The 27,311-nt window shown below is 44.0% G+C and overlaps 2 protein-coding genes and 1 long non-coding RNA gene across 7 annotated transcripts in view; 1 reads left to right on the top strand and 2 right to left on the bottom strand.

Moving 5' to 3' along the window:
* The window catches only part of STX7 (syntaxin 7), a 44,058-nt gene extending 35,767 nt beyond the window's left edge, over positions 1-8,291 (bottom strand). The window contains exon 1 of one of the 3 annotated variants that reach the window (XM_008176623.4): positions 8,152-8,291. The gene's annotated coding sequence lies outside the window, so the exon portion shown is untranslated. Of the gene's footprint in view, positions 1-7,339; positions 7,476-7,518; positions 7,655-8,151 lie in introns of those variants that run through there. The other 2 variants (XM_065588651.1, XM_008176625.4) reach the window with 2 other exon arrangements.
* Positions 8,280-19,635, top strand: LOC135982353 (uncharacterized). Of its 3 annotated transcripts, none has more exons than XR_010599661.1 (3): positions 8,283-8,413; positions 17,837-18,118; positions 19,116-19,635. It is a non-coding gene; the product is annotated as an uncharacterized LOC135982353 (long non-coding RNA). The 3 variants fall into 3 exon arrangements; XR_010599660.1 differs by lacking the exon at positions 8,283-8,413 and adding an exon at positions 8,559-11,395; XR_010599662.1 differs by lacking the exon at positions 17,837-18,118 and having other exon boundaries at positions 8,280-8,413.
* A 4,360-nt stretch (positions 19,636-23,995) lies between these two features.
* Positions 23,996-25,161, bottom strand: LOC101953162 (trace amine-associated receptor 7a-like). The gene has a single exon (XM_005280467.4). It carries the CDS (start codon positions 25,065-25,067, stop codon positions 24,042-24,044), a length of 1,026 nt encoding a protein of 341 aa, XP_005280524.2. The 5' UTR covers positions 25,068-25,161; the 3' UTR covers positions 23,996-24,041.
* Between the last annotated feature and the right edge of the window lie 2,150 nt (positions 25,162-27,311).

Consider the following 27,311-nt stretch of genomic DNA (forward strand, 5'->3'; position numbering starts at 1 on the left):
ACCATCTTTTTGGTGTGTTTACACAGTGCCTAGTCTGCTTTAGCCCATCAGCTGAAACTGACAACTTTCAGAGGGGCCATTCAAAAAATTATCACCTCTCAGTCAGTATCACAAATTCCTCAAGAAATATCCCAAAGGAGCATAAGCCAAAATCTGCAAGGCCTGATGAAAATGGAAGCTTTATGGCCTGTTCTTTAGTTTATAAGAAATAAGAAACAGGAGAAAACAAAATTAAGACAAGGCCTGAGAGCAAATGAGGTTGCTGGACCGTAACTAAATACATTCTGCAACAAACCCAATTCCAATTCTTAGAGCTTGTGACTGATAAACAAGGACAAGAATAGATCCAGAAAAAGCCAAAGCCACAAGCACCACCTCTGAGTGCTTCTCCATTCAGTACCATCTCAACTTGTTAATTCTGGGTTGCTCAAGTCTGCCTGTGAACACAATGAGTGAAATCCTGGCTCCACTGAAGTCAATGGGAATTTTGCTATTGACCTTGATGCCAGGAGTTCACCCGCTAACACAGAGGTGGGCAAACTACGGTCCGCGGGCCACTCCTGCCCAGCCCCTGAGCTCCTGGCCCGGGAGGCTCGCCCCCAGCCCCTCCCCTGCTGTTCCCCCTCCCCGGGGACCTCAGCTCACTGCGTCGCCGGCGCAATGCTCTGGGCGACGGGGCAGCGCAGCTGCAGAGCTGCTGCCTGACCCGGTGCTCCAGGCAGCGCAGTAAGAAGGCAGGGGAGTTCGGGGTGGTGGTCAGGGAGTGGGGGTGCAGATAGGGGGCAGTCAGAGGGTTGGGAACTAGGGTGGTTGAATAGGGGCAAGGGTCCTGGGAGGGCAGTCAGGATGGAGGGGGGGGTTGGATGGGGCGGCGGGGGGTTCCAGGGGCAGTAAGGGAGAAGGGGTGGCTGGATGGGGCAGGAGTCCCAGAGGAGGCTGTCGGAGGGCGAGAAACGGGGGGGGGGGGTGGGTCAGATAGGGGTCGGGGGCCAGGCCACGCATGGCTGTTTGGGGAGGCACAGCCTCCCCTAACAGGCCCTCCATTCAATTTTGGAAACCCGATGTGGCCCTCAGGCCAAGAAGTTTGCCCACCCCGCACAAAACAAGAAGTCAAGAAATGACCAGTTTAAAGTAACATTTACATATGCACCAAGTTGAAGTCTTATACCTTACCACTCTAATATCACAATACCAATACTCATTCAGATACCTCATCTCTACAGCAAACACCTTTTCACTTCCTATGTACAATCATCCACAATAGTCCCTCCCCCCCCCACAAAAATCTCACACACACACACCTTAACTACAACTTCAGCAAGATCAAGATAAAACTAAATACGTTTTGAACTTCTTGTCTGCATAACTTTTTAAAGTAAGTTAATATGCTGTATATTGTTCTTTGAGAAGGCAAGGTTGGAGAAGGGCACTTTCCATTGAAACCAGAATGTAGCAATGTTTGCAATAGTCCTTAGTTTCCCTGAGATAGATCTCCCTCAGGAGCTGACCCCAGACTGTAGAACTGTCTCCTTTGCCTTCCAGCCTTATCTTTGGGATACATATTTTCATACCGTTACCCCGTATTGAGTTTCAATAACTTGTGTTTTACTAAAGCATACCTTTCTGGATGGCATCCAGTCTTGATTTGAAGACATCAAGAGATGGAGACTACCACCTCCCTTGGTAGTTTGTTGCAATGGTTAATCACCCTCCCTGTTAAAAATGTGCACCTTATTTCTAACTTTAATTTGTCTGGCTTCAGCTTCCATCCATTGGTTCTTGTTAGGACTTACATGCTAAAAACCGCCTTGTGCCTGGACTTCCTTCCCTTACATATGGCACAGGACTCCACATTTAATAGAAAATATTCACATTTGAAAGCTCACTATGACAGGCACTGATGTGAGAAGCACAGAGCAAGTTTTAGATTTCAGCTTTGACAACAAAAATATTTCCCCCCCCAAAAGCAATCAGTTTCAATTATTTAGCCTCATGCCTCATTTAGTGGTTTGCTACTTTGGACTATGTAGCAGAGGGGGTCTTTCTTCTTGAAAACTACCTTATGTATGACATAATCAGAACTATTTACCAAGGCCCTTACAGTTTAAGTGACATTTAGGCCCTGACCTCGCAAAAAATTTATCCACATACAATTTTAAATATACAAGCAGTCATTGAATTCAATGGAAATACTCACATGCTTAAAGTTAAGCATATCTGAGTCTTGCAGGATCAGAGTTTTACTCAGTAAGTAGCTCTAGAGAAGTCAGTGGGACTCCTTGCTGAGTAAGGTACTATTCAGTGTAAAGGTGGTAGAATCAGCTCCACTCCAAGCAATTTTGGGGTTGTAATTTGACTATTTTCAAAAATGTAAAGACAAGAGAGATACACACACACCAACACACACTTTTGACCAATTGTCAAATAAATGTCATTTTTAAGTTTCTTTAACTGGGAAAGTATTTTGCTCAACTTTCTTCAAATTTTCTAAAATAGTCCTCACTTTCAGTAACCATTAATATTTTTTAAACAGGTGCACAAAAATTTTTTTACAGAAAAATTTGCCTCAAGATGGAACCAGTTGCAATAGGGTTGCCAGCCCTCCAGGTTTGGCAGGGAGTCTCCTGGAATTGGCATAGATCTCCCGGTGACTACTGAAAGAGATTTTAGTAGGATATTTTAAGAAAATGACATTACGTCGTGTTGGGGGGGGGAAAAAAACGCTCTCTCGGAATAGCTTCAGTCAGAGTTGACAACCCTATATTGCAACCTTAGCTGTAGAAAGACTATTGTCTTGCTATACTCATGGTAAAGCAACAAAGCATTATTCAATCCTCCTCATTCATATAGATTTCACCATTGTCTGTATAATATTTTGATATATTAAAATAAAAGGCAACTGAGATGTTCTTGAACCTAACTGACAGTGACATCCATGCCAGCCCAGCACCTATTACTGCCTTTAATGGTCAGTTTGGAATAGGTAATTTTTGTTGTTGTTATTTTTGAAAAGAATACATAAATTCTTGTTAGGATGAGCTTAAATAAAAAGTAAGTGAAGGGTTGAGAGCAGTATGCTACACTGTACTACAAACATTCCCTAGGTCTAGGAGTGAGTCAGACATATCCTCACAATTGACTGCTAATATTTAGCAACAAGCAGTTATGAGTAAACATTTAACCTTATTAGAGATCAGTATTTTTTCCAGTGGGGGAGGGAGGGAGTATTCAACCCAAAGTTTATATGTAAACTAAAAATTGTTATTTTTCCCTTTAAAAATTAAAAACCAATTCCCTTTTTATGATCAGCTTTTGGATACAGAAGTGTTATCAGAAGTCACCCAGTGCGGTGCCTTACTCTGTTCAATGTTGATAACAGTCGGCTGCGCGCGTGTGTTCCCTCTGTGTGCTGCCCCGGCTCTGCAAATCGCTGACACAGCAGACCCCGAGAGAACCCCCAATGACCACAGACTCTGATAAGGTACGAAGGCACCCGGCCAGGTTTATTGCCAAACAAAACACAGTCTCTAGCTCCCCAGATCAAATGTCTACAGTTCTGCTAGTACATATGTGCTCCCTGACAATGGACCGGCTCAGTCAATGGCAGGATTTACCTCTGCCCCCCTAAGCCAAACAAAGACATCCATTCAGGGATGCATTCTTATACACATCACTCCTGACGCATAGGGGTGCAACCTCTCACAAAACAACTCTACCATATTACCCTCCTGCCCGTCTTTATTTCCTTTCAATTCAAATTTAAAACATATATCCTATTGTGTATTTTTAAAAAGGTCCTAATTACCTAAGACATCCAGGTAATTCAAATGACCCTCTTAACTTCAACACAGCTGAATGTATGAAGATTTAAAAAAGCTAAACTTGCTTGTTATCAGACTGTGCAATAGGTTAATTGATTTAGTAGGAGTGTCCTCCAAAATTAACACTGTTTAAACCAGGATGGAATTGGAATCAGTCACATTGGTTATGTAATATTTATTAAGCACTGGTGATTCATAACAAAAAATAAATACTGCCCTTACCATTATTTATTTTCTCCTCCCACCCTTCTGTCCCACTTTTCCCTTCTTTTGAGGTCATGCTGAATGGAGGAGACATTTAACTGTGTTAGCATTTGGAAGTCTCACAGAACAACTGAGTCTTTAGGATAGATTTGAACAAAACGAAACTGATTGGAGGCCTAGCTAAATAGGATCAGGAGTTCAGAGAGAGAGAGAGAGAGAGAGAGAGAACGAGAGCGCGTGCGCGCATGGAAGGTGGTGCAAAAATGGAGTAGAAAAAGAAAACAAAAAGGCAGTAAAGCTGGTATAGTTAGGGTGACCAGATGTCCCGATTTTATAGGGACTGTCCCGATTTTTGGGTCTTTTTCTTATATGGGATCCTATTACCCCCACCCCCATCCCAATTTTTCACACTTGCTGTCTGGTCACCCTAGGTATAGTTGACAGTGAAGACAAAGAAAGGGTGCAGGAAAATATGACATAAAACTGAAGTTTCTTATATCTTGCAGTATCAGATTTCTTATCTGTACCCATTTTGAGGCAGATAACATCTGTACATCTAGCATAGTTGGGCCCTGATCACAATTAGGGCCTCTAGGAAATACTATACACCTCTACCTCGATATAACGCGACCCGATATAACACAGATTCAGATATAATGTGGTAAAGCAGTGCTCCAGGAGGGCGGGACTGCGCACTCTGGTGGATCAAAGCAAGTTCAATATAGAGCTGTTTCATCTATAACGCAGTAAGATTTTTTTGGCTCCCGAGGACAGCATTATATCGAGGTAGAGGTGTACTAAAGTATAATAAGCTCTGTTTCTAAGAGCTCCTCCTCAGATTAAAGTTAGTTCTGCTAACATGTAAAACCCCACCTGTCCTCAATGTAAGTCATGGAAGTAACTGTTTATTGGAAATAGCTAAATATGAAAAACATGAGGCAAAATATTATTTTATGGAAGGATATGGTTTCCATTTTGTGCATTTAGGGGAAGCCTCACTATATTGTTTCAGAATAACTTACTTTCAGTTTTAGTTTAGGGTATTTATGATTTGATTATTTTTACTAGCAGCATTTGTTTATATAATACCAGGATCAGATGCATTAGTTGTTGAAGGAGAACAAAGTAATTGTGAAACATATGTCAGTAAACCTTGTCCAGAGATATACTGCAGCTCAATTGGTCAGTGTGTTGACTATTTTGCACTGTGTGTACACTTATCCTGGCAACCCTGCAATGTATGAATAGATCCATTTAATGAACATTTGCTCTGAGGTTTTCCCATTAAAAAAACAAAAACAAAAACAAAACCCCCCACACACACTTTGATTTTACTTATTTGCATTTCAGAATGGACAATAAAACCAGACACATCAATTTAACTTTTGTTTCTAGATACTGTCAATATTTTGTTCTCATATTGTAGCAAAGCAATATACAATTTTTTCAAAGGTCACATTAGCATCATGCCAGGAGCCTAAAAGATGCACCTAATTTGCACAGAAAAATTAAATAAAATAAGTTAACACACATATACCCATAAAATTATAATTAGGGCTCCATATTTGTCATGGAGGTCACAGAAATCACGGATTCGTGACTTTCTGCGACCTCCATGCCTTCTGCAGCCACCAGCATGGCTGACCCTAGGGTCCCCCGGTGCCAGCTGTTCAGGTGGCTCTGGGGACAGCCACACCAGCTGCTGCTGGAGGGGCTTTGCAGCCAGTCGCTGGGGCGGCCCCAAAGACAGCGGCACTGGCCACTGCTCAGGTAGTCCCCAGGACCAAGCGAGCAGAAGCTGGTGCGGCTGACCCCCTTTCCTCCTCAAGATTTAATCAGGGATATTTATAATGTAAGTCATGGACAGGTCACAGGCTGTGAATTTTTGTTTCCTGTCTGTGACCTGTCCATGACTTTAGTAAAAATACCTGTGACTAAATCATAACCTTAATTATAGTATTTCCATCTCCATTAATATGTTTTATTCAGAAACAGCACAGGACTGAAATAACAGGACTGATGCATGTAAGGAATTAGGCACTAACAAGGACCACTGGATATCATCTGTATTAAAATTCACCAAAAACTGTGCTAATTGTATAGCACCTAGAACAACTGGGCCCTGATGGGCCTCTGGAAATTACTACACTATAAATAAAGTACAATTCAACAGAAAACTGTCCTAAAAGTAAGCTATTTAAATAAAATGTGACACTAGCTTCTTCAAGAGGAAACTTTATAAACTTTGGGACAAACAACCCTAAGTAACAGAAGAGCAAAACCATTACTTTGAAAAGATAGTATTAAGGAAACAGTATACCCTCAGCACACTTTTAAGACTCCAGTCACAGAATTTAATCTATTTAGCTTAACAAAAGAGTAGGTTAAGGGGTGACCTGGTTACAGGCTGTAAGTACCTACATGGGGAAACAAGTATTTAATGATAGGGTCTTCAATCAAGCAAAGAAAACAACAACATGATCCAATGGAAATTCAGATGGGAAAAAGCCAATTTTTTTTTTTTTTACAGTGAGAATAATTACCATTGGAACAGTTTACCAAGGGCCATGGTGGATTTTCCCACCACTGACAATTTTAAAGTCAAGATTGGATGTTTTTCTAATTTAAAAGATATGTTCTAGGAATTATTTAGGGGGAATTCTATGGCCTGTGTTTATCTCTAGATGATCACAATTGTCTGCTTCTGGCACTGGAATCCATGAATGTATTCGAGACCCACATCTCTCTGTAAGAACATAGGATTTTTTTTTTTTTAATATGTTGCATGTGGCTATATGACAGCAGGCCAAGCAGACTTTGAGCATATTCACTTATTTACACAAAAATATATATGCTTCACAGCACAAATCTTGAATGTGATAATGAACACAACATGAAAGATTCACTTCCTCAGGCTTTCACATGCTAACTTTCTGCGCACAGAAAGTCCAGCAATTGCCCAAGAACACTACAATGCCTGCTTTTCAGAGAGTGAAAGAAGTATGGGAAAAGGGGAAAATGGGAAAAAAGACTTATCTACACTTATTTTGAAGCAAACTGGGGTGTAAACTCACACCATGCTAGCCTGCCATGCACAATGTGGACCCTGCTGCTGCATACTAAAAACTAAGTTGTACGCTTTCTTCTATCCCACTTTGAAATGGAAGCAGATTAAAGTACGCAAGGAACCCTTTAGTGCATGGTAGCAGTTTCCGCATAGACAGCTGGTGCACAGTAGGCTACTGCAAGACAGCTTTATGAGCCAGCTTGCAGAAAACTGTTTGTGTAGACAACCTCTAAAAAGGGATACATACACGGATGTGTGTGTGCTTTAAATCTATAGCAGGAAGCCAGGCAGCAGGAGAGCTGGGCAAGATTTAGGCAGAAGTTCCACGGTCAAGCAGAGAAATAGCAGCTTTGGGGTAGCAGTGATTTCATGATTCTAATGAAGTTCCTTGAGCAGTCAGAAGAAAGGAATGCCGCAATTCTTTACCATCGCAACACTGCAGGGCTGCCAAGGAAGACAGAAGGGGCCGGGGGCCTTTGGCTTGGCGTGTGTGAAGCCGGTCTCTCTGGAAGTATGAGGCGCACCTGCACACACAGGCGTCTGCACTTGACAAGCACTGCCTGCACCCGAACGCGTCTCTCGCCGAACACACTGGGCGTGCACGGCACGTTCCAGCCATGGGCCACTCCTAGCTCAGGGAAAACAGTCCAAGAGGTGGAGGACTGGCGTGTTGTCCCCCTTCACGCTCCCTGGGGCTGCCGGGGCGGGCAGCACCATGGGTGAGCGAGGGCTGCCCGCTCTCCAGCCGGCTGCGGGGAGATGCAGAGCGCACGGAACTGCAGCAACTCGGCTGAGGGCCCCGGGAATGCGGAACTAACCCCTTCCCGCGGGCACGGCCGCAGCGTCAGCACGGCCCCTCCCTCTTCCGCGGGCAGTCCTGGGGGCTCGGGACTCGGGGCACCCCCCCCCCCGTCGTCCCCGCCTCGCGGACAGGGCGGCCCCGGCTGCCCCCCTTGCCGCGGAGCAGCTGCGGCTCGGGAACAGGGCGACGTCCACCCGAAACACCCACAGGGAAAAGCGAATCCCGCTGCGCCCCAGACTCCTCAAAGCGCCTCTTACCAGGCCCCAGCGGCTCTGCCTCCCAGCACAGCTGGACTCCGGACCCCGCAGTGCCGCCGCTCAGCTGATCGGCTACTCCCCCTGCTGCTGCTGCTGCTGCAGAAGTCCCCGGGAAAAGAGGCGGGGCTGAGGACACCGGCCCCGCCCCCTCTCCTTGGCCCTATAGCGAGGAGTGACAACGAAAGCAGCTGCCTTCCGCCCCCTACTGTGCTGAGACTTGAGAGCCGGTGCCTGCGGCATGTAAGCAGGTGCCTCCCCACAGGTAGGGGCGGCAGGTTTGTATAACTTTTGGTGGTGCCCAGAACGGGTCCAAGTCCTGCCCTCATCCCACACCCGCCTAAGGCTGTGGGAGGGGTGCGGACTCTGGGAGGGAGTTTTGGTGCTGGGTGCAAGCTCTGGGCTGGGACACGGTTGGGGTGCGAGAGGGGGTTTGGGTGCTGGGTGTGGGCTCTGGGAGGCGGTTTGGGTGCTGGGTGCAGGCTCGGATGGGACAGAGGGTTGGGGTGCAGGAGAGGGTGTGAGGCTGAGGAGTTTGGGGTGCAGCAGGCAGGCTGCCCCGGGGCTGGGGTGAGGGGCCAGAGAGGAGGACTCCCCCCAAGCCCTCTATCTGCCGGCAGTAGTGAGCTCGGGGGGAGGGAGCCCCCCCCGGCCCAACACTCACTCAAGCTCTCCCCTCCCCCCCAGGCTGCTGCTTAGGAGGTCCAGCCAAGATAAGCCCCCACCCGCTGCCCAGGGCAGGCAGGGATGCTCAGGGAAGGGGGCATGCGGGGGCAGTAGGTGGGGCTGGGGAAGAGACCCAGCCCCGAACATTGGTGGAGCTGGGCCCCCTGGGCCCTGAATTTGCTGGAGCCCGGGCACCACGGGCCCATACAACTCGCCGCCCCTGCCCACGGGCAGGCATCATCATAAGGGATCCTGAGAGGATTACTTCCTCATGGTTTGGGATCTCTTACCCCTTTAACTACCCAGCCAGCGCTCTCTCAGTGGGGATGCTGCAGCTAAGAGTAGAGCACAGCCCTGCAGTATGGCCTGTGGCTCATCTTCTGCAGCAAATTTCCTGGCTGTGGAGTTGGGCTGATTATCGTCCCCCTTGGGCTAATTTGTCCCAGTGCAAAGGAGCCAGGGATACAAGATGATGTGGAACAAGACTCCCCCAGCAGGATGGCACAGTGAGGCACCAGCTGCAGAAGTCACGGAGGTCACGGAATCCATGACTTGTGTGACCTCTGTGACAGACTCCTAGCCTTAACCATAAACAACATTAGCTTTCTGCTTATTGCCCTCCCACGTTGTCTGCGCATAACCTTGACCCCTAGGGTTTAATCTCTGAATCTGTTACAAATCTTGATTTCTTCAGTCATTTCATTTTGAATAAATAATGAATAGAATCTGAGGATTTGGGGGGAAAAATCATTGGTGCAAAGCTCCAAGTCAGTTAACACTTAAGTCTTGAAAATAAACAGCAATATTGTCCATGAAAATACATGAAAATAAATTTGTAATCTTTCCTTGGTTATTTTAAAAATACAATGCCAGAAATGTTAGAGCTGGTAAAGATGCATTGGCAGAACTGTGGGAAACTAAAAGGTTTCATCTTGTGTGTTCTTTAAATCTGTGCTAAAGTGTTAAAAGTTTCAAGGAGCCTTTTTGTTGTTGTTAATCCTGTGCTTGCACCTTCTGAGTTTCACACCGACTTTAGAATTTGAATGAATAAATGAAATTCTCAGAGCTGAACTTGGCTTGTACCACAGTGTTTAACACCTCCCACGCCCAACCTACACACTTTTTAGAGAACTTCCCTAATACACACGGGGAAGGAAATGGTTCTTTATGAAACTCCATCAAGGTTTATGAAAAACTTATCCTCAGTTCTCATAAAAGTTTTGCAAACCTTAGTGAAGGTTTCAGTGAACATACTTTGACTTTCAGATTATTAACAAAAGATCTTGGGATTTGACTACAAAGATACAGCTAACGTGAACAGATTTTCAAATTGAAATATTGGGCCACTTCCCTTGAAGAGGAGATAGCAAAAAACAGTTTTGGTAGGAGACAGATATAGAATCATAGGACTGGAAGGGACCTCAAGAGGTCTTCTAGTCCAGTCTCCTGCACTCAAGGCAGGGCTAGGTATTTCCCTGACAGGTGTTTGTCTAACCCTGTTCTTAAAAACTTCCCATGATAGAGATTACACAATCTCCCTAAGCAATTTATTTCAGTGTTTAACTAGATATGTGCATAGAAGGGTTTTCACAGGTAGGGTGAAGTGTCTTCATCCCAGCATGCAGCATCAGAATTTGGGCCTCATTGTGCTGGGTACTGTACATATATAAAATAAAAGACCCTCTTTGTAAACTATTTGGGGCAATCTACTAGAAACACATAGCATACTGTTCCAGATGGCTTTCAGACACTGGCCAAATACACCCAGTTAGAGAGAGAAAATTGTTTGATAAGTGTTTGAGGCTGCAGAGGTTCATGAGATTATTTGCAGGGTCTTGATTTCATGCTTGTGACAGACCACAATTCAGTGGTGACAAATGCATGATAATGCATATTGGAAGTAGTAATTGGAACTAATCATGCACATTACCGGGTTCTAAGTTAATTGTATCCACTCAGGAAAAATACCAGGGTATACAAGTAGACAATGTAATGGAAACCTTTGCTCAATCAAAAAGCAAACATAATGTTAGAATACATAAGGAATAGGATTAAAAATAATACTGAAAAAGTGATAATGCCATTACATAAATAAATGTGATGCCCTTGCCTGGAATTCTGTGTTCAGTTCTGTCACCTCATCTCCAAAAGGATATAGCAAAAATACAGGGGGATTGGAGACAAGAGATACATTATTAGAGGTATGTGATGGGGCGCACTTGCCCCGCACCGGACGGGAAAGGGTTAATGCCACATTGTGGGCTGAGGAAGCCATGCCCCTTTCTCCCTACTGGGCATGCTCCAGCTGTACCAGTATAAAAGAGAGCAGCCCAGCTCAGTCAGGAGGAGACACTGATGGGGGAAGGTTGTGTGCTAGGAGTACCTGCTGAGAATAGTCTCCAGCCTGTGCCAGAGGGGAGTGGAGATGTGGACCACAGCCTTGGATCCCAGCAGCCCATCGAGCCTCAGGGAGTGGCCAGTGCTGGGGAACTAAGAGATCGCAAAGCCTCCTGGACTACAATGCCTGAGACTGCGGTAGGAAGTGACCCGGGGCAGTGTCGGAGTGGTATCTCCTGCCGAGGTAAGCTTGGTGTGTTTCGGTAGGACTACCCACTGAGCAGGTAGTTGGTTGTTCCACCACTACTAGGACCCTGGGTTGGGGTCTGGTGGAGTTGGGTGGGCCTGAGCCCCCCCTACCTGGGCTGCTGGCCCTCCTGCCAGTGGCCCCCATGAACTTTGGCCATTGGGCCACACTGCCCTGACATTAGGGGCATGTTTCATGAACTCTGGCCACTAGGCTGTACTACCCTGAATGTGCAGGGGGTTTGCATAGACTCTGGCCATTGGGCCACTCCATCCCACAGCTAAGCCCAGATGTGTGGACTTGTACCTGCCTCTATTCCCTGAGGAAGGCAGGTGCATTCGACCCGCACTGGATGGGGCTCACCTTAATTGTGTCACGAGGTACCAAAAGATGGACAAGATTGAGATTGTAGTTTAGAGAAGACACCCCCCCGTGACCCTCCCCTCCCCCCGGAGTCTGACCTGTACCTCATGGTGGTGGAGGGGGTGTAACATCTGAGGTAGGGGGTTGCTCGTTGGTGCTATGCAATCAGTATCTGGTGTTAGGCAGGGTTGAGTTCTGGCCCCTGCACTCTTTTGTCGAGCAATGGATTTCATAATGCAGCATTCTGTCAGGTCCATAGGCATTGAAATCAGTGATCTCTCGCTCACGGACCTTCATTATGCTGATGCTCTTCTTTTAGTAAAGAGCCCCGACAGGTTTTGTGAGGCACTCCAGCATATGGAGGAGGAGTCGGCTCAGATTGGCCTCCATGTTTCATGGTCAAAGACAAAACTGCAAAATCTAGGACCAGGTCCAGTGACTCCAATCTCTTTGAACAATGAATCCCTCTAATCAGTTTCCAGCTTTTGGTACCTGGGTTCTATACTTACCTGCTCCTCCAATTCTCACACAGTTTCTCCATCAGATTGGCATTGCAGCATCTGCCATGGGCTGTTTACAACAGATATGGAATCAACATCATCTTGGTATGACAACCAAGTTCAGGATTTATTTGAGTTGTATCCTTGCCATACTGTTATACGGCTGTGAAAAATGGACACTATGCCACTCAGACTGGACAAAGCTGGAGGCTTTCCACACAATGTCAATGTCCTATATTGGGCATAAATTGGAATGACTTCCTCTGTAATGCAGATGTTTATGGTCACTTGGGTCTACAGACTACTGGGGTCATTGTCCGCAGGTGGTGCCTTATGCTTTTCAGACGTGTCACAAGGGTGCCACAATATGTTCCAGCGAACGCCATTCCGGGTGGCTTGTAACATCCGGGATAAAATTCCACCAACCGAGAGGTGGAGGCGGCCCAGAGGCAGACTCCGTATTACATGAGTTCATCAAGTCTGTTCCGATGTTGGACTCTCAGGCCATCAAGCAGTAAACTGTTGCGCAGAAATGGACCAAATGGCAAATGATTGCTACAGCCGACTGTCTAGCTAAGCATTGAAGAAGAAGTTTAGAGAAGAGACACATATGAGGGGTCATGACAGAGGTATACAAAATAATGAAAAGTATATAATGCATTTCTAGTTATCAAAAAGAACAGGAGTACTTGTGGCACCTTAGAGACTAACAAATTGCTTAAAGCATAAGCTTTCGTGGGCTTCAGCATCCGAAGAAGTGGGCTGTAGCCCACGAAAGCTTACGCTCTAATAAATTTGTTAGTCTCTAAGGTGCCACAAGTACTCCTGTTCTTTTTGAGGATACAGACTAACACGGCTGCTACCCTGAAACCTTCTATTTATCCTTTCTCCCAAGAACAAAGGAACTTTCAGAAAAATTGAAAGGCAGATAATTTAAAATTGAAAAATAAATTTGTTACACAAATATAACTAACGAGTGGAACTTACTGCCACAAGGATATCATTAGTAGGATTCAAAAAACAATGAGATTCTATGGATAATGTGAATATCCTCATTTAAATTAGATATTTTAAAATGGAAGTTTATAAACTCTTGTGCTTTAAGGCATAAGACAACCACTAACTGACCGGTGTTAGGAAGTGTTATGGACCAGGGTGGGGCAGCCAGGCCGAGTAGTTGGAGCATTGGTTCTCAAGACTAGTGATCAAAGGTGGAGTCAGAGGCCAGGAACGGCACTGAGGGTCAGTGCTGGACTCAGGAGTCAGAGCCGAGGGTCAGAGACAGAGTTGGGAACCAGGAGTCCAAGCTCAGGTTCAGAGCCAGAGACGGGAATTATGCAGTGGAGTGGACTGGAACAGGGGAGGAATGAGGCTGGGAACGAGGTCTGAGCAGGACTGAAGCAAGGCAGGCACGGGAGCAATCCTAGCTGCAGGTGTAACTCTGAGCAGGCACTAGGTTGGTACTGCTGTTGGGCTTTGAACAGTCCTGGTGCATAGGACTGTCAATTAATTGCAGTTAATTCACATGATTAACTCAAACTTAATAATCATTAATCAGTTTTCATCATATTGTCAAATAGATTACCAATTGAAATTTATTGAATATTCTTGGATGTTTTTCTACATTTTCAAATATATTGATTTCAATTACAACACAGAATACTATTTGAAAATGTACAAAACATTCAAAACTATTTAAATGGTATTCTATTGTTTAACTGTGCAATTAATCGCACAATTAATCACAATTAAATTTTTTTATCACGCAATTATTTTTTTAATAGCTTGACAGCCCTACTGGTGATGCTTGTCAGCCAATCAGTGGGTCTGGTCAATTAGGGTGTTCAGCTGTAGGTCAACTAGCAGGTTCCAAGCTTACCTGCAGGCCCTGATTCCTGACAGTACCATCCCCACTTTGAGGGCACATCCTAGGGATCTAGGGGCCTGGCTTCTCTGGATATGTTAGATGGAAGTCCATAGCAGGTCCAAGACCTGGATGTTCTCCAGCAGCTCCCAGCTGTCTGAACAATAGTCCTCCCATTTTACCAGGTACTGGAGTTTCCCCCTAACTTGCTGGGAGTTAAGAATTCATTGGACCAAATGTTCTTCTAGCTCTTGAACGATTATGGGCGGTGGCAGTAGCCATTGACTGGGATGAGGGTGGTCTAGTTTTGGATCACAGCAGGCCTCATGGTTGGAGTGGGTGACGGGCCTCATGGTTGAGGTCAGAGACACTATCAGTAGTCAGGAGCCAAAGCCAAGGGTCTAACTGGAAGGCAGAAACTGGATACCATAGCTGAGGGTCGACCAGAGTCCATAGTCAGGAGCTCAAATTGAAGAGCAGGAACTGGAGCAAGCAGGGTATCAGGCTAGGAGGGGTTCAAGACATGGGCAGGACAGAGGCTCAGGCAAGGCTGGGTAGAAAGCAGCAGCAGCTGGAACAAGGTAACATCTTGGTTGTGAAGAACTGGATCATTGGAAAAAATGAAGATATCCTTGGGGTAAATAACCACAAATTGGTGTAGCATGTCCCTAAAGATATCTCGAGTGAGCTGTTGGAAAGTCACTGGAACATTACACAGGCCAAATGGCATATCGAAGTACTCCGTGTCTGTACTATGCCCAAAAGGCGGTCTTCTATTTGTTTCCTTCTTGAATCCAAACCAGGAATAAGCTCCACAAACGTCTAACTTGGTGAAGACCTTTGCAGAGTGGAGTCTTTTAAAGAGCTCATTGACAAGGGGTAATGGGTACCAATTCTGGGTAGTAATGCTTTTTAATGCCTGTTGTTCCACACAAAGCCACAGGGAGCCATCCTTCTTACCAACAAAGAAAGTAGGAGCCTCTTGGAGGAATGGATTAACCCCTTTTTTTCAGGCTTTCCTGTATATAGCTCTGGAGAGTCTGTAGCTCAGGTTCTGAGAGAGAATAGATGCACCCGGTAGATACACCTCTGCTCCAGGCTGAAGGTCAAAGGGACAGCCATAACTGTAGTGAGGTGGCATGATGTCAGCTTTCTTTTTGTCTAACATGTCAGCAAAGTCTCAGTATTTGGCGGGTACTACTGAAGCTGTTAGGGATGCCACAAGGGTTGCCAAGGATCCTGGGAGACAGGCAGAGCTGTAGAGGATTTCTGGTCTATGGTTGGATTTTTGAGAGGCAAGTCTTCTGGCAGTATGATGAACTAAAATGCAACATTCCAGACACGACAGTCTGCCACAGGATACGTGGGTCACAGGTATATACTGAGGTCAACTGGGGAATGGTGCATACAGATCAATCAAAATGGAAGGCTTTCTCAATGACATGGGACCTGGAAGTGTAGTGACTTCTAGGGGGGGCAGTTTGTTGAGTGACTGGGCCCAAAGAGAGGTCTGTCAATTGACTGTATCAAGTTGGGGTGGGGGGGACTTTGAACTGGGTGGGGACATTATGTGCTTGAGCAAATTCCAAGGCCATAAAATTGCTTAAGGCGCCAGAGTCCACTAGTGCTTCCTGGTTAACCTCCAACATCATGGGGTGCTGTAGCTGTAGTGGGAGTTGGGCCAAACACACTTCCTACAAGCCATCACCAAAGTACCAGCAAAAATATGTTGGTGTAGGGTCTTGGAGTGAGGAGGCAAATGCCAACCCAGCCCAGATCCCTCTCTTGTGGCTGGGGCTTGGAGTTTCCCAACCAGGATGCAGATTGTGTCCCAGTTCTTCACTGCATAAGCATAGGCTGTGATGTTATTGACATAAACTGGGACCATATAGATCATTGTTGCAACCAAGGTCCTGTAGTGGCACCCAAATCTTGTATAAAGGGGGGCAAATGGGGTGTGTAAGACAAGGTTATGGTTTACTGGTTATGATTATGCTGTCTAGATGTGTGTATCAGTTTTGTAGTTAAAGTTATGAATATTGGCTCTATACTGTATACTGTATGGCAAACTTATGCTATGCTTCTAGGTGACATCCCAGACAAGCTGGGATTAGCTCTGCCTAGCCAGCTTGATGGCCCATTAAGGACCATCAGCTATACAATGGACCCATTGAGAGAAGGCAAATATGCCTTCAGACTCAGCAAAGTATGCAAGAACTGGCCCATGTGACTCAAGACTCCATCTTGCTGTAACTTTCCACAGTAAGAACAAAGGTGTTCTTACACCTAGAAAAGACTATATAAGGCTGATGCCTCATCTCCATTTTGTCTTCAATCCTGCTTCTTACCTCTGGAGGGACTTTGCTACAAACTGAAGCTCTGAACAAAGGACTGAGGACCCATCCCAGCTGGGGATGTATTCCAGAGACTTGATTTGAACCTGCAGTTTATTCTATCGCGGCTGCAAGCCTGAACCAAGAACTTTGCCATTACTGTATGTAATTGATTCCATTTAACCAATTCTAACTCTCATCTCTATCTTTTTCCTTTTATGAATAAACCTTTAGATTTTAAAGGATTGGCAACAGCGTGATTTGTGGGTAAGATCTGATTTGTATATTGACCTGGGTCTGGGGCTTGGTCCTTTGGGATCAGGAGAACCTTTTTTCTTTTATTTGGGTATTGGTTTTCATAACCATTTGTCCCCATAACGAGTGGTACTGGTGGTGATACTGGGAAACTGGAGTGTCTAAGGAAATTGCTTGTGAGACTTACCGTTAGCCAGTGGAGTGGGACCGAAGTCCTCTTAGTCTGGCTGGTTTTGTTTGCCTTAGAGGTGGAAAAAACCCAGCCTTGGGCTGTAACTACCCTGTTTGAGCAATTTGTCCTGAGTTGGCACTCTGTTGGGTTCCGCCAGAACCGCATCGTCACATAGGCCCAACACTTGTTTTTCTCCAACTTGGAGAGGTGAGGCCAGGCTTGGTCGAGCTGCATGGGTTCAGGCTGTGGGGAGGGTGCAGATGGTTGGCGCACCAGAGACCGCAAGACTAGTAGGGGTCGGGAAGTTGACCTTCTTTCTTGGTTTCTTTCTATCAGGCAGTTGTCAATTTTAATGCACAGTTTAATTAGGGTGTCCAGAGTGGTTGGACGCTCCACCAGTGCCAGCTTCTCTTTGAACTCATCTAGGTCAAGCCAGTAGTGATAGTGCTGCATGGCCTCATTCCATTTGGTGTCTGTTCTCAGGCATTGAAATGCCATGGCATAACTAGCAGTTGGCTGGCACCCCTCCCGCAACATCTGGAGTGCAGCCACTGCTGTGTGCATGTGACTTGGGTCACCAAAAAGCAATGCTGTGGCTTGAACAAAATTCTCAGACTGGTCCAGGAGAGGGCTAGATTTCTCCAAGAGTGGACAGGCCTGGGCCAAGGCCTCCCCAGTCAGAGGGGTGATAAGTCCCACATGGGACTTGGTTCATGGGGAATGACTATGGATGCAACAGAAATAGGAGCCAGCACTAATTCAGCAACCCAAAGAATTTACCGCAGCTGCTGGCATACTTGTCCAGCTGGGGAATTTTGGGTTCTTGAGTGGCCTGTTGGAGTTGTGGGCAGCATAGCCTGTGTCCGTAGTGCCACACTTTGTGGCTGCAGGACCACAACCTGAGTCTGCAGGTTCTGCAAGAAGCCCACCTGTCCCTTCTCTCTTTCAAAGGGTTGCTGTTCAAACAGTCACAGACTGGGTTACGGGTGATGAGGCCTAGTGATCGGAGCAGTGGGAGTCATACCTAGTGGTCAGAGTCAGAAGCCAGGAACAGCACCAAGGGTCTGAGCTGGTGTCAGGAATCAGGAGTCAGAGCTGAAGGTCAGAGCCGGAGTCAGGAACCAAGCAGGGGTGGAGTGGGCTCACCATCGACTCCGGAACTCCACCAGAGCGAGCGGTGGTAGCGCAGTCGACGGAGCCGCGGCCATCAATCCCGCGCCATCTGGACCCCAGGTAATTCGATCCAAGATACTTTGACTTCAGCTACGGGAATTGCGTATCTTGGATCGATTTCACACACACCCCTCCCCCCCAGTGTAGACCAGCCAGTACTGTGGAGCTGTGACCCCAGAGCATGAGCCTGGGAACCCTACAGGACGGGTCCTGGAGCCTGGTAGTTAGCAGAGCAGTTCACACGTCCGCCCTCTTCTGTCTCCAGTATTTTTAATTAGAGTTGTCTTCTGTCTTCTCATCCTAGTCTTCTAGGCAGTTCTACAATTTTATTGTTTCCTAGGGGATATCAAGAATCTTAAGATTCTCAACACTACCTTATTCATTTTTACAATAAAGTGTTCATTAGAGTCTGAAATTAGAGTCTAATGTCTCTTGTATCAAAGATGAGAAAAAACCTTTCCAAATATGTTATGCTTATGTAAATACAGCAGAGTGACAATGTTACTTAACCTGTGAGCTCTTCAGGATAGACACTATTTTTTGTTAGGTGTTTGTGCCTAGCACTGTGGAGCCTTGATCCCTGATTGGAGCCCTTAGGTGCTACCACAATACAATCGTACTCAGAGGAAGTTCAAAAAATTTAGAAGAAAAACCCAAACGAAAAAAAATTAGCTGAAGTTCTGATATCAATACTCATTCCACATCACTCTTCCATCTTGTTGACTGTTTCAGACCCGGTGCCCTCTCTTCAATTAACTGAAACAATGTGATAGTGTTTAGTCTTATTTATTAAAGCATGCCAGAGAGGAGTCATCCCAGAGGTGGAACAAAGTAGATTGGCAGGGCTTAGGTGCGGTCTTTATGCCAGCTATTTGGAATTCAGTTGAACAGAGATAGGTGCTTTTTGATATTTTTATACATTAAAAATGGCACTCTCATGTATCTGCTATCATACGCTACATAAATTCTGTATGCATGCTGACTGTGGGTTTAATATTTCATTTTGATTAGCCATGATTTTAATGCTGCTATTTGTATTGTTTTATTTCTCTTACAGTTGAAATATTCAGGATGACCCAGTATTATCCACTAGATGGCACAACAGTGACATTTTACTGATCTCCTCTGCTAGCTGAAGATCTTGGGCTTGATTTTGATCTCACATTGGTTTTACACCAATATAACTCTACTGATTTCAGTACCATCACTCCTGATTCAGAGACTCAGCTGAGATCAGAACCCCTTCTCTCAAAGCAATATACCTACCAGTATTTTGTTTTGGATTTGTATTTATGATCAAAAATGTCCTTTTCAGAGAATAAACTTTGGAATTTGAGGGACAATTTACTTTGATTCACAGCATATGGACAGCTCTGTCTACTTTTCATGTCTTCTGATGGTAGTGTGTGATGCCTATGCTATAAAGCAGAGGCTCCTAAACTGTGGTTTCCAGGCTGTCAGTGGCCCATGGAGATCTTCCGAGTGAGCACAGGGTGCTGGCTTCTCCTCCTCCTTATCTCCAGCAGCTATTTTATGTTACAAGACTGATAAAGATACATTAAATATTTACCTAATATTATTCTTCCTTTTAACCAACTGTTGTTGTTGCCCCAATGATGTCACAGGATGGGAGGAGAGGTAGATCACAAAACAAACCCAATCGCCCCAAGAGGGGGGGGGGGGGGGGGAACAAATGCTTCTGAGCAATACCATCTGTCAGACTGTCTCATCAATTTATTGCTAGAGCTTCCAGCTGTGTAGCATTTGGGTGCTGAGTTCAGGGTTAATTAACTGTCTGATTATGTACCATTTTCACTGATCCTCTTGAGGCAAAATCATGTTTCATGTGCCCATATTAGGCAGAGAAAAACTAAGAGGAAAAACAAGGGGAGGGGGGCTGATTTTCAGAGGTACTAGTCCCCAAAATTCTTTTTGAAGTCAATGGACGGTGTGGGTACTCTGAATCTCTGAAATTCAGACCCTAGGCCATTCTGTATTCCTCCTTATTGTGGGAAAGGCTGCATGAAGAAGTGTGTCTTTCCCAGTGTCCAAAATGAGGATGATTATTCCATACATTATTCCATGTATGATGTTCTGAAAGTGAACTGGAAACAGAGTAATGTGCTTTTGAACTGATCAGACTCTGCTGCGCAGACTGGTCATGCAAAGTTTCATTGACCATTCTGCAGTACAAAACTCTGAGTGCTTGTTAGAGGTCTCCAGGATTGATCAGTCACAGCCCTCTTATCCAAGGAGGGCTGTCATTGGCCCATGAGTACTGAAGTATCATACAAGGGTGTGTGGCCCATCCCCTTCCACCTTCTTCCTCCCCCCGCCCCCCATTCTAAAGTCTCCTGCCAGCCAGGAAGGCTGGCAGCCCTTTCTGTAATACATATGGTTCACAGCTGTTTGCCCACATTGTTAGTGAACACTTTCTTTATAGAGCTTCAGTGATACAGAGGGCCTTGTGTACCAGCGTGAATTTTATCCTCTAATTACGCATCTTTTATCTTCAATTTTGAACAATAAAATTAATGATAAATGCATGAAATGATAAACTGTATAGCAGATGTTTCCAAGGCAGTTTTTATTAGTGTGGCTCATCAGAATGAATAACAATTATTTATTTATTTGTATTAAAGTAGTGCCTAATGAAATCTGAGCGTGCTAGGCTCTGTACAAACATATGGTGGAAGATGGTCCCTAGCCCAAACAGTTTACAAGCTAATTACATGTATTGCAAAAACACCTAAACAAATTTACACTCCATAGTGTTTTGCATATTATTTAGAGTGGGACTTAATCTTCAACAGCAGCAGAGTTAGGCCAATGCTGGGTGCTTTCAAAAATCCCACACTATATTCTTAATTCTGTGCTCAAGTATCCTTCAATCTCCCTACCTTGCCCATCCTCTAGTTTGTCTCATCCATGTGTTGTATCATATCTATTAAAACACAAGTTCTTTGGGTGGGTAGGGACTGTCACTTACTGTTTAACTGCATAGTGCCCTAGCACAATGCAGCCCCACTCTGAGACTTCTAATTTTTCTTCATCATTCTAAAAAATCACTATGACTTTATATTTCACTTTTACTTTATTTCACCTTAAAAAAAGAAAAACCACACATAGTTTTAAGAGATGAAGAGTAGAAAGGTGATCTGGGGTAACTGGCAGACAAGGATTTAGATGTTGTACAAACACAACATCTAGACAGATTTTCAGTCTGAAATAAATTCAGTTTTCAACAGTCACCAGTTATTTCAATTTTAGGAGTTATTTGCACTGCTTCTTAAGCAAAGATAAAAGCTGGCATAAATCACAGGGTTCACAGAGAATTTATAATTAACAAAATTACCAGCCCACAAGCATCAGCAGGACTTTCAGATCAAGAACATACATCTATTATGTTGAAAATGGTGATCAAAACCACAGAAAATCTCCCCTGGATACTAACAGAGCTTTACTTTCTCTCCTTTCGCTATTACCTGTTGTGTTTTTTGTGATTGCGACTGGGTTTTGATTGTAATACATCTGCTAATTCAAGTCTGTTGTTCAGCTAGCACAAACATTTTAAAATAAAGAACTAGCCAGTGGATCCTGACATTGTGGCTGTATGGATATTTCCTGAGCTCTGGGCTTCCCCAGTATTTATGTCTCAGAATGTACCATAGTTTTCAAACACTGAATCTTGCAAGATTTACCTATGGAGTTGCAGAAAAGTGGTGTTCTGTGACCTACTGTGGTAGGAACCAGTGAAGAGGCTACAGGTGGCTGCTGCTAAAAGGGGCAGGATGAAGTGGGCTACCTGCCTATCCCAGTCAAAAGGCTGTGCCATGAGAGGGGGGGATAGATAAAACGTTATTTATTCAACTGACTACTAAAAGTCAGTTGCGATCCTATCCTATCTGTAGCCAAGTACGTCGTCCCATTCCTATGTGTAGCCAAGTACATTTTCTCGCAGTGGCTGTAAGCCACTGATGAAGTTGGTTAAAGACTTGAGTCAGTTAGACATTTATAAAATAATGTCTCATGCTCTCATTAATGATTTGGATATAAGCAGGCGGCACAGTTTTTCCGTTGGTATGATGCTAATTTTTCTCTGCCGAATCCGTGACACTGTTGTGTGTTGTTTGTTACTTCCTTTACCCCCAGACTGGAGTTAGCAGTGGCTCTTAAGGTAGAGGGATGTATGGCTTGGGACAGAGAATTCCTACAGGGAGAGCCCTGAGAACTGCCAAGCCGGGGGAGAAGGTTTGGACTGAAATTTATTATTAATTTCTTGTTAATAACCTTAGGCCTCAGGAAGAGGGAGAGTTTCACCCTATACAGACTGAAGCAGGCAGGGAAGATCTGCCACGGAAATTGAATTAAAAAAAAGAAGTTATTTTGGAATTTGTAAATTGAACTTTTAGAAGTTTTTATTAACAAAATCCTAGTTAGTTCCTGTGATACACAGTTAACTTGCCTGCTACAGTAAAATCAATGGCATGCTCCTACTTCACTTACAATTTAGCAAACCAGATAATAAGCAGTTATTGTTATTATAGAGGAATGTTGCAAACTAACAAATATTTCTCATTCACAACTGGCTTGTCCAGGGCTTCTGTAGCAAGTGTTTGAAATCCAGATCCCTTGCTGCCAGTAGGAAATATCTTAGGGCATGTCTACATGCGAGGTTTACGGGAATTGATATTGCAGAATAACAAGCTATTGCACTTTAAATTCACACCTTATTTTAAACCAAAATAACTTTCAAGTATAGACAAGCCCTTAGAATATTGCTGTGACACAGGAGATTGTTCTTTCTCCTGTAATAATGGAGATATCCCATCTCCTAGAACTGGAAGGGACCTTGAAAGGTCATCAAGTCCAGCCCCCTGCCTTCACTAGCAGGACCAAGTACTTATTTTGCCCCAGATCCCCAAGTGGCCCCCTCAAGGATTGAACTCACAACCCTGGGTTTAGCAGGCCAATGCTCAAACCACTAAGCTATCCCTCCCCCCTGGAAAGGACAGTTTTTTCTCAAAATAGCAGAGGTCCCATTAAATTCAATGGGAGTTTTACCATTGAATTCACTTGTATCTGGATTTCACGTTAGGTTATTGTTTTCTTTTAGTGTCTGTTATTACTAGAACCCTCCCTCGTGTGAGGAATCCTTGTGCACATGAAAGAGTCTTATTTCTACTCAGTACTTCCCCAAGAGAAAGTTTGGTTTTGTGGTTAAGGCACAGAAATGGACATTTCCTGTGTGAATATGGGTAAGTCAGTGCTGGCTTATTTTTGCTCCCATTAAAAGTCAATGGGAGTTTTACCTCCAGTTTAAAAAGTAGCAGGATTGGGTCCTTGATCTCTTTGGTTGGGTTTTTTAAAGGTGCCTAAGAGAGTTAAAAATCCATCTCTCTTTGAAATTCATAATTCTTATCCATTAAATGAGGATAATAATATCCATTCCATATGGATGTTGGGGGACTTAATTCAGTAGCATATGAAAATAATTTGAATACCCATAGGCTGAGAGTAATATAAATATTAATATTTTATACTTATATATTACTGATTTGGTAAATGATACCATATAGGTTTTAAAGTGATGGAAAAACATTTCTGTTTTGAGTATTGCTGGTACTTCCTAACACATAGAGATGAATTTCACTGAAAACAAATATTTTTGATCTTTCTTTTTTTGCCTTTGTTTAATTCCGGATGGCCATTTTATCTTCTAAGTGACACAATTACAACCAATGGATATTGCTCTATTATTATTTCATAGCATAATCTAGTATTAAATTAACAGTCTCTGTAAATAAATTGTCTTGATATGATGTGATAAACCAGTTTTTCACAATGATAAAAAGCTATACAAAGTCTAATATCAAGATGACAATATTTCATCCAGAAAAAGAAATACACAGCCAGATTTTATGAACAGGGCAACGTCTGTGAAATGTGAGGTGAGTAGCTCTGTGCAGGATTGGATAGGTTTTCAGTTTGGAAATAAATTCATTGTTGAACAGTCAAGCCGGAGCATTTTGAAGCTCACAATCACTTTCATTGCTTTTCGAAACCAAGGATAAAAGAGAGAGTAAATCAAAGGATTAATGGCAGAGTTGGAATAAGTGAACCAAACCATAATGTCAAAGAGAAGGGGTGGAGTTATGAAGTTAAGAAAAGCATCAATTATTACACTTATAAAAAAGGGTGACCAACATACCAAAAAAGCAATCGCAGCTATACCCAGGGTTTTAGCAGCTTTCCTCTCTCTTTTCCTACCTCTGTCACTGTAATTACCAAATGACTGGATGTTGTTGCTCATCATCTCTATCATTCTAGCTTGTCGTTTAGCCACAGCAAAGATTTTGCTGTAAAGTGCTATCATTGTAAAAAAAGGTATTAGATAAAGGAGAGCAGATACAACCACCCATGTTTTGTTGAAGACAAGTTGACAGCTCCCTACACAGGAGAGGGCATTTACTAATTCTTGTATCCCTTTGTCATTAGCCCCAGTGAAGACAACAGAAAAACTGTATACTAATGAAAATATCCAGGCAATAGCTATGAACATGCCTGAAACTGGCACTGTGAACTTGAGAGGGTAAATTAAAGGATCAGTAACCGCAACGTAGCGATCAACAGAGATGAAGCACAAGTGAAATATTGATGAATAACAAAAGGATGCATCTAAACAACTGTGAAATCTACAGAATGTTTCCCCAAAATACCAGCATGTTTCAACAGATCTTATACTGCTGAAGGGCAGCACAGTCAGACCCAAACAAAAATCAGCACATGCCAAGGAGGCAAGCAAGATATTTGTAGGAGAGTGAAGCTGTTTGAAATAAGCAATTGAAATCATTACCATTAGGTTTCCACCTAGTGTAAGAATTGTCAGAAAACCAAGCACAACATACAAAGTTATCCGGATTCCAGAAGACCATGATGTTTTATGGCAAGATCCATTAATATTCTCAAAGCAATATTGTGCTTCTTCATTCTGAAGCACTGAAGTCATGTTGTGCTTTTGTTGTCAACTATTCTGAACTTTTTAGTTTTTGAGTTTGTATACCAATGGTGATGATGTGGCACCAGTTGGTGAAGCTCTTCAGTTTTTAAGTCTTTCTGAAAAAGAGAATTAAAGTTGACATGAGTGAGAGTACAATAATTCCAAAGTGTTCTATTATGACCATCAATATACTAAAAGTGTATGTGTATAGGAAGTAAATAAAACATAGCAAAATATCTCTTGTAACTACAGTTTTCAATGGCATTTTGAAATAAAAAAGTAAGAAAAATACTTTATAATTGAAAAGTTTCTCCTGTGCTATAACATAGAGTTTAGTTTTACCTATTTATATTTATTTAAATTTCCTCGATGCCTCATCTTTCTGTTAAGTCAATTGCAAAACTCCAATTGACTTCAGTGTAATTGGATGGACTCCTAATGCCTTACCTTTTGAGAAGCTTTTCTTCAGATATAATCCTGGATTAAAATGTCAATAGAAGGCAGGAAGAGATGCATGTTTCAGTAGTGCTTTATCCTCTGAGTTGTTTTAGCAAAGTTAATGAGAAAGTACTTGCATGCTGTTCTCTGAAAAATGAGGGATGGGGTGAGGGGAAAAACAGGAAACACAAGGGAAATTTAGTAATCATCCCATAAATTGAAATCCCTCTAGTAAAGGGTGTAAACACTGACAGATACTTAGTTTGAAAAAATCCCATCATTAAGCAATCTACTTTGATTTATCACAAGACAGTCCTTTATTTAAGTATATACTGTCTTGCATATGTTTGAACTAAGTCTCATTATCAGAACCTTCCTTTATTTTTTGAAGGCAAATTTAACTGGCTCCCACAGCTACCAGGTGTTATATAAGTATTATTACTGTAAATTACTTTGTCAGGAATACTGACTGAGGAATCTGAGGTCATAGATAATGGTACGTGTGTTAAAGAAAATCTATCCCACCTTTATTAATCTTGCAGTGGGGTATTTTTATTTCTCTCTCTCTCTCTCTCTCTCTCTCTATCTCTCGCTGTCTCTCATATTTTGGCCATTTTTCTACACTGTGGGCCAAACTCTTTCCAGTGCTAAGAATGGAGGAATGATTGAGGCAGTTTGTGTCATCCCTATGTGTCTGCCGTGGTCCAGTCTAGCCCACAGTGCAAATTAGGACAGCCCTAAATTGCACTATAGTTGCCATGGATTCTATGAGCCTTCTGGTACTCTAGCTACATCTGACTAGGTTGCCAATATACCCCTTCCCTCCTCTGGCCTATCCCCAGTGTGCCACAGAAGTTCCCCTGCCCCATGGATTTCTGCAAAGGGAGAGTTGGTGGAACAAGCTCTGATCGTCTCTAAAGGCCACTCGCTGGAGGACTGTGCATCTGCTGTGCTGGTGAGGGCAAAGGAGCTGTGGTCCATATATGATTTAGGTCCTGTCTTCTTTCATGAGTTTGAGTAAGTGGAGAAGTATGGTTGAGATGGCGCTTCCATTCCAAACCTATATTTTCCATGGCTTATACATTCCTCAAAAATGTAGGTCGATCCTTTAGTAGTGTTCATACCCTTAGGCCTGATGTATATTATGAACTTATGTCGGTATAATTTCATCGCTATGGGGTATGAAAATCCACACCCCTGAGCTCTACCGCAGTTAAAGCAATCTCATCTCCAGTGTGGACAGCACTAGGTCGATGGAGAATTCTCTCATCAGCCTAGCTACCGCATCTTGGGGAGGTGGGTTACCTATGCCAATGGGAGAACTGCTCCCATCTGCAGAGGTAGCGTCTTCTCTGAAGCCTTACTTTTGCCCTGTTCCCCCACCCCCGCTAGCAGGAGGACGTGCTGTCTTTAGCCTCCTTCTGCTAGCCAGGAGGGGGATTCACTGTTTTTACCCAACCCCGCTGGGAGGGGGACATGCTGTTTTCATTCACACACACACTCACACACACACACATCTCTGCCCAAGGAGGGGTTCAAGGTTGCAAACTCATTCCAGGGCTCAGTAGGGAGCTTAGCTGCTGCTGAATCCTGACCTGGAGTGTCAGCTGCTAGATCTGGAGCCCAAACTGTGCTTTGTTCAGAGTTAGAAACATTTCAGAGTTACGGACAGCCTCCATTCCCAAGGTGTCCGTAACTCTGAGATTGTACTGTTCTGCCACCTAGCTAGTTTTTCTGCATTTGTTAGTTGCAGGGCCGGCTCCAGGCACCAGCTTCTCAAGCAGGTGATTGGGGCGGCAGCACCAGGTATTCAGC

This window comes from Chrysemys picta, chromosome 3, assembly GCF_011386835.1.
Source record: "Chrysemys picta bellii isolate R12L10 chromosome 3, ASM1138683v2, whole genome shotgun sequence".
NCBI classification, from domain to species: Eukaryota; Metazoa; Chordata; order Testudines; family Emydidae; genus Chrysemys; species Chrysemys picta.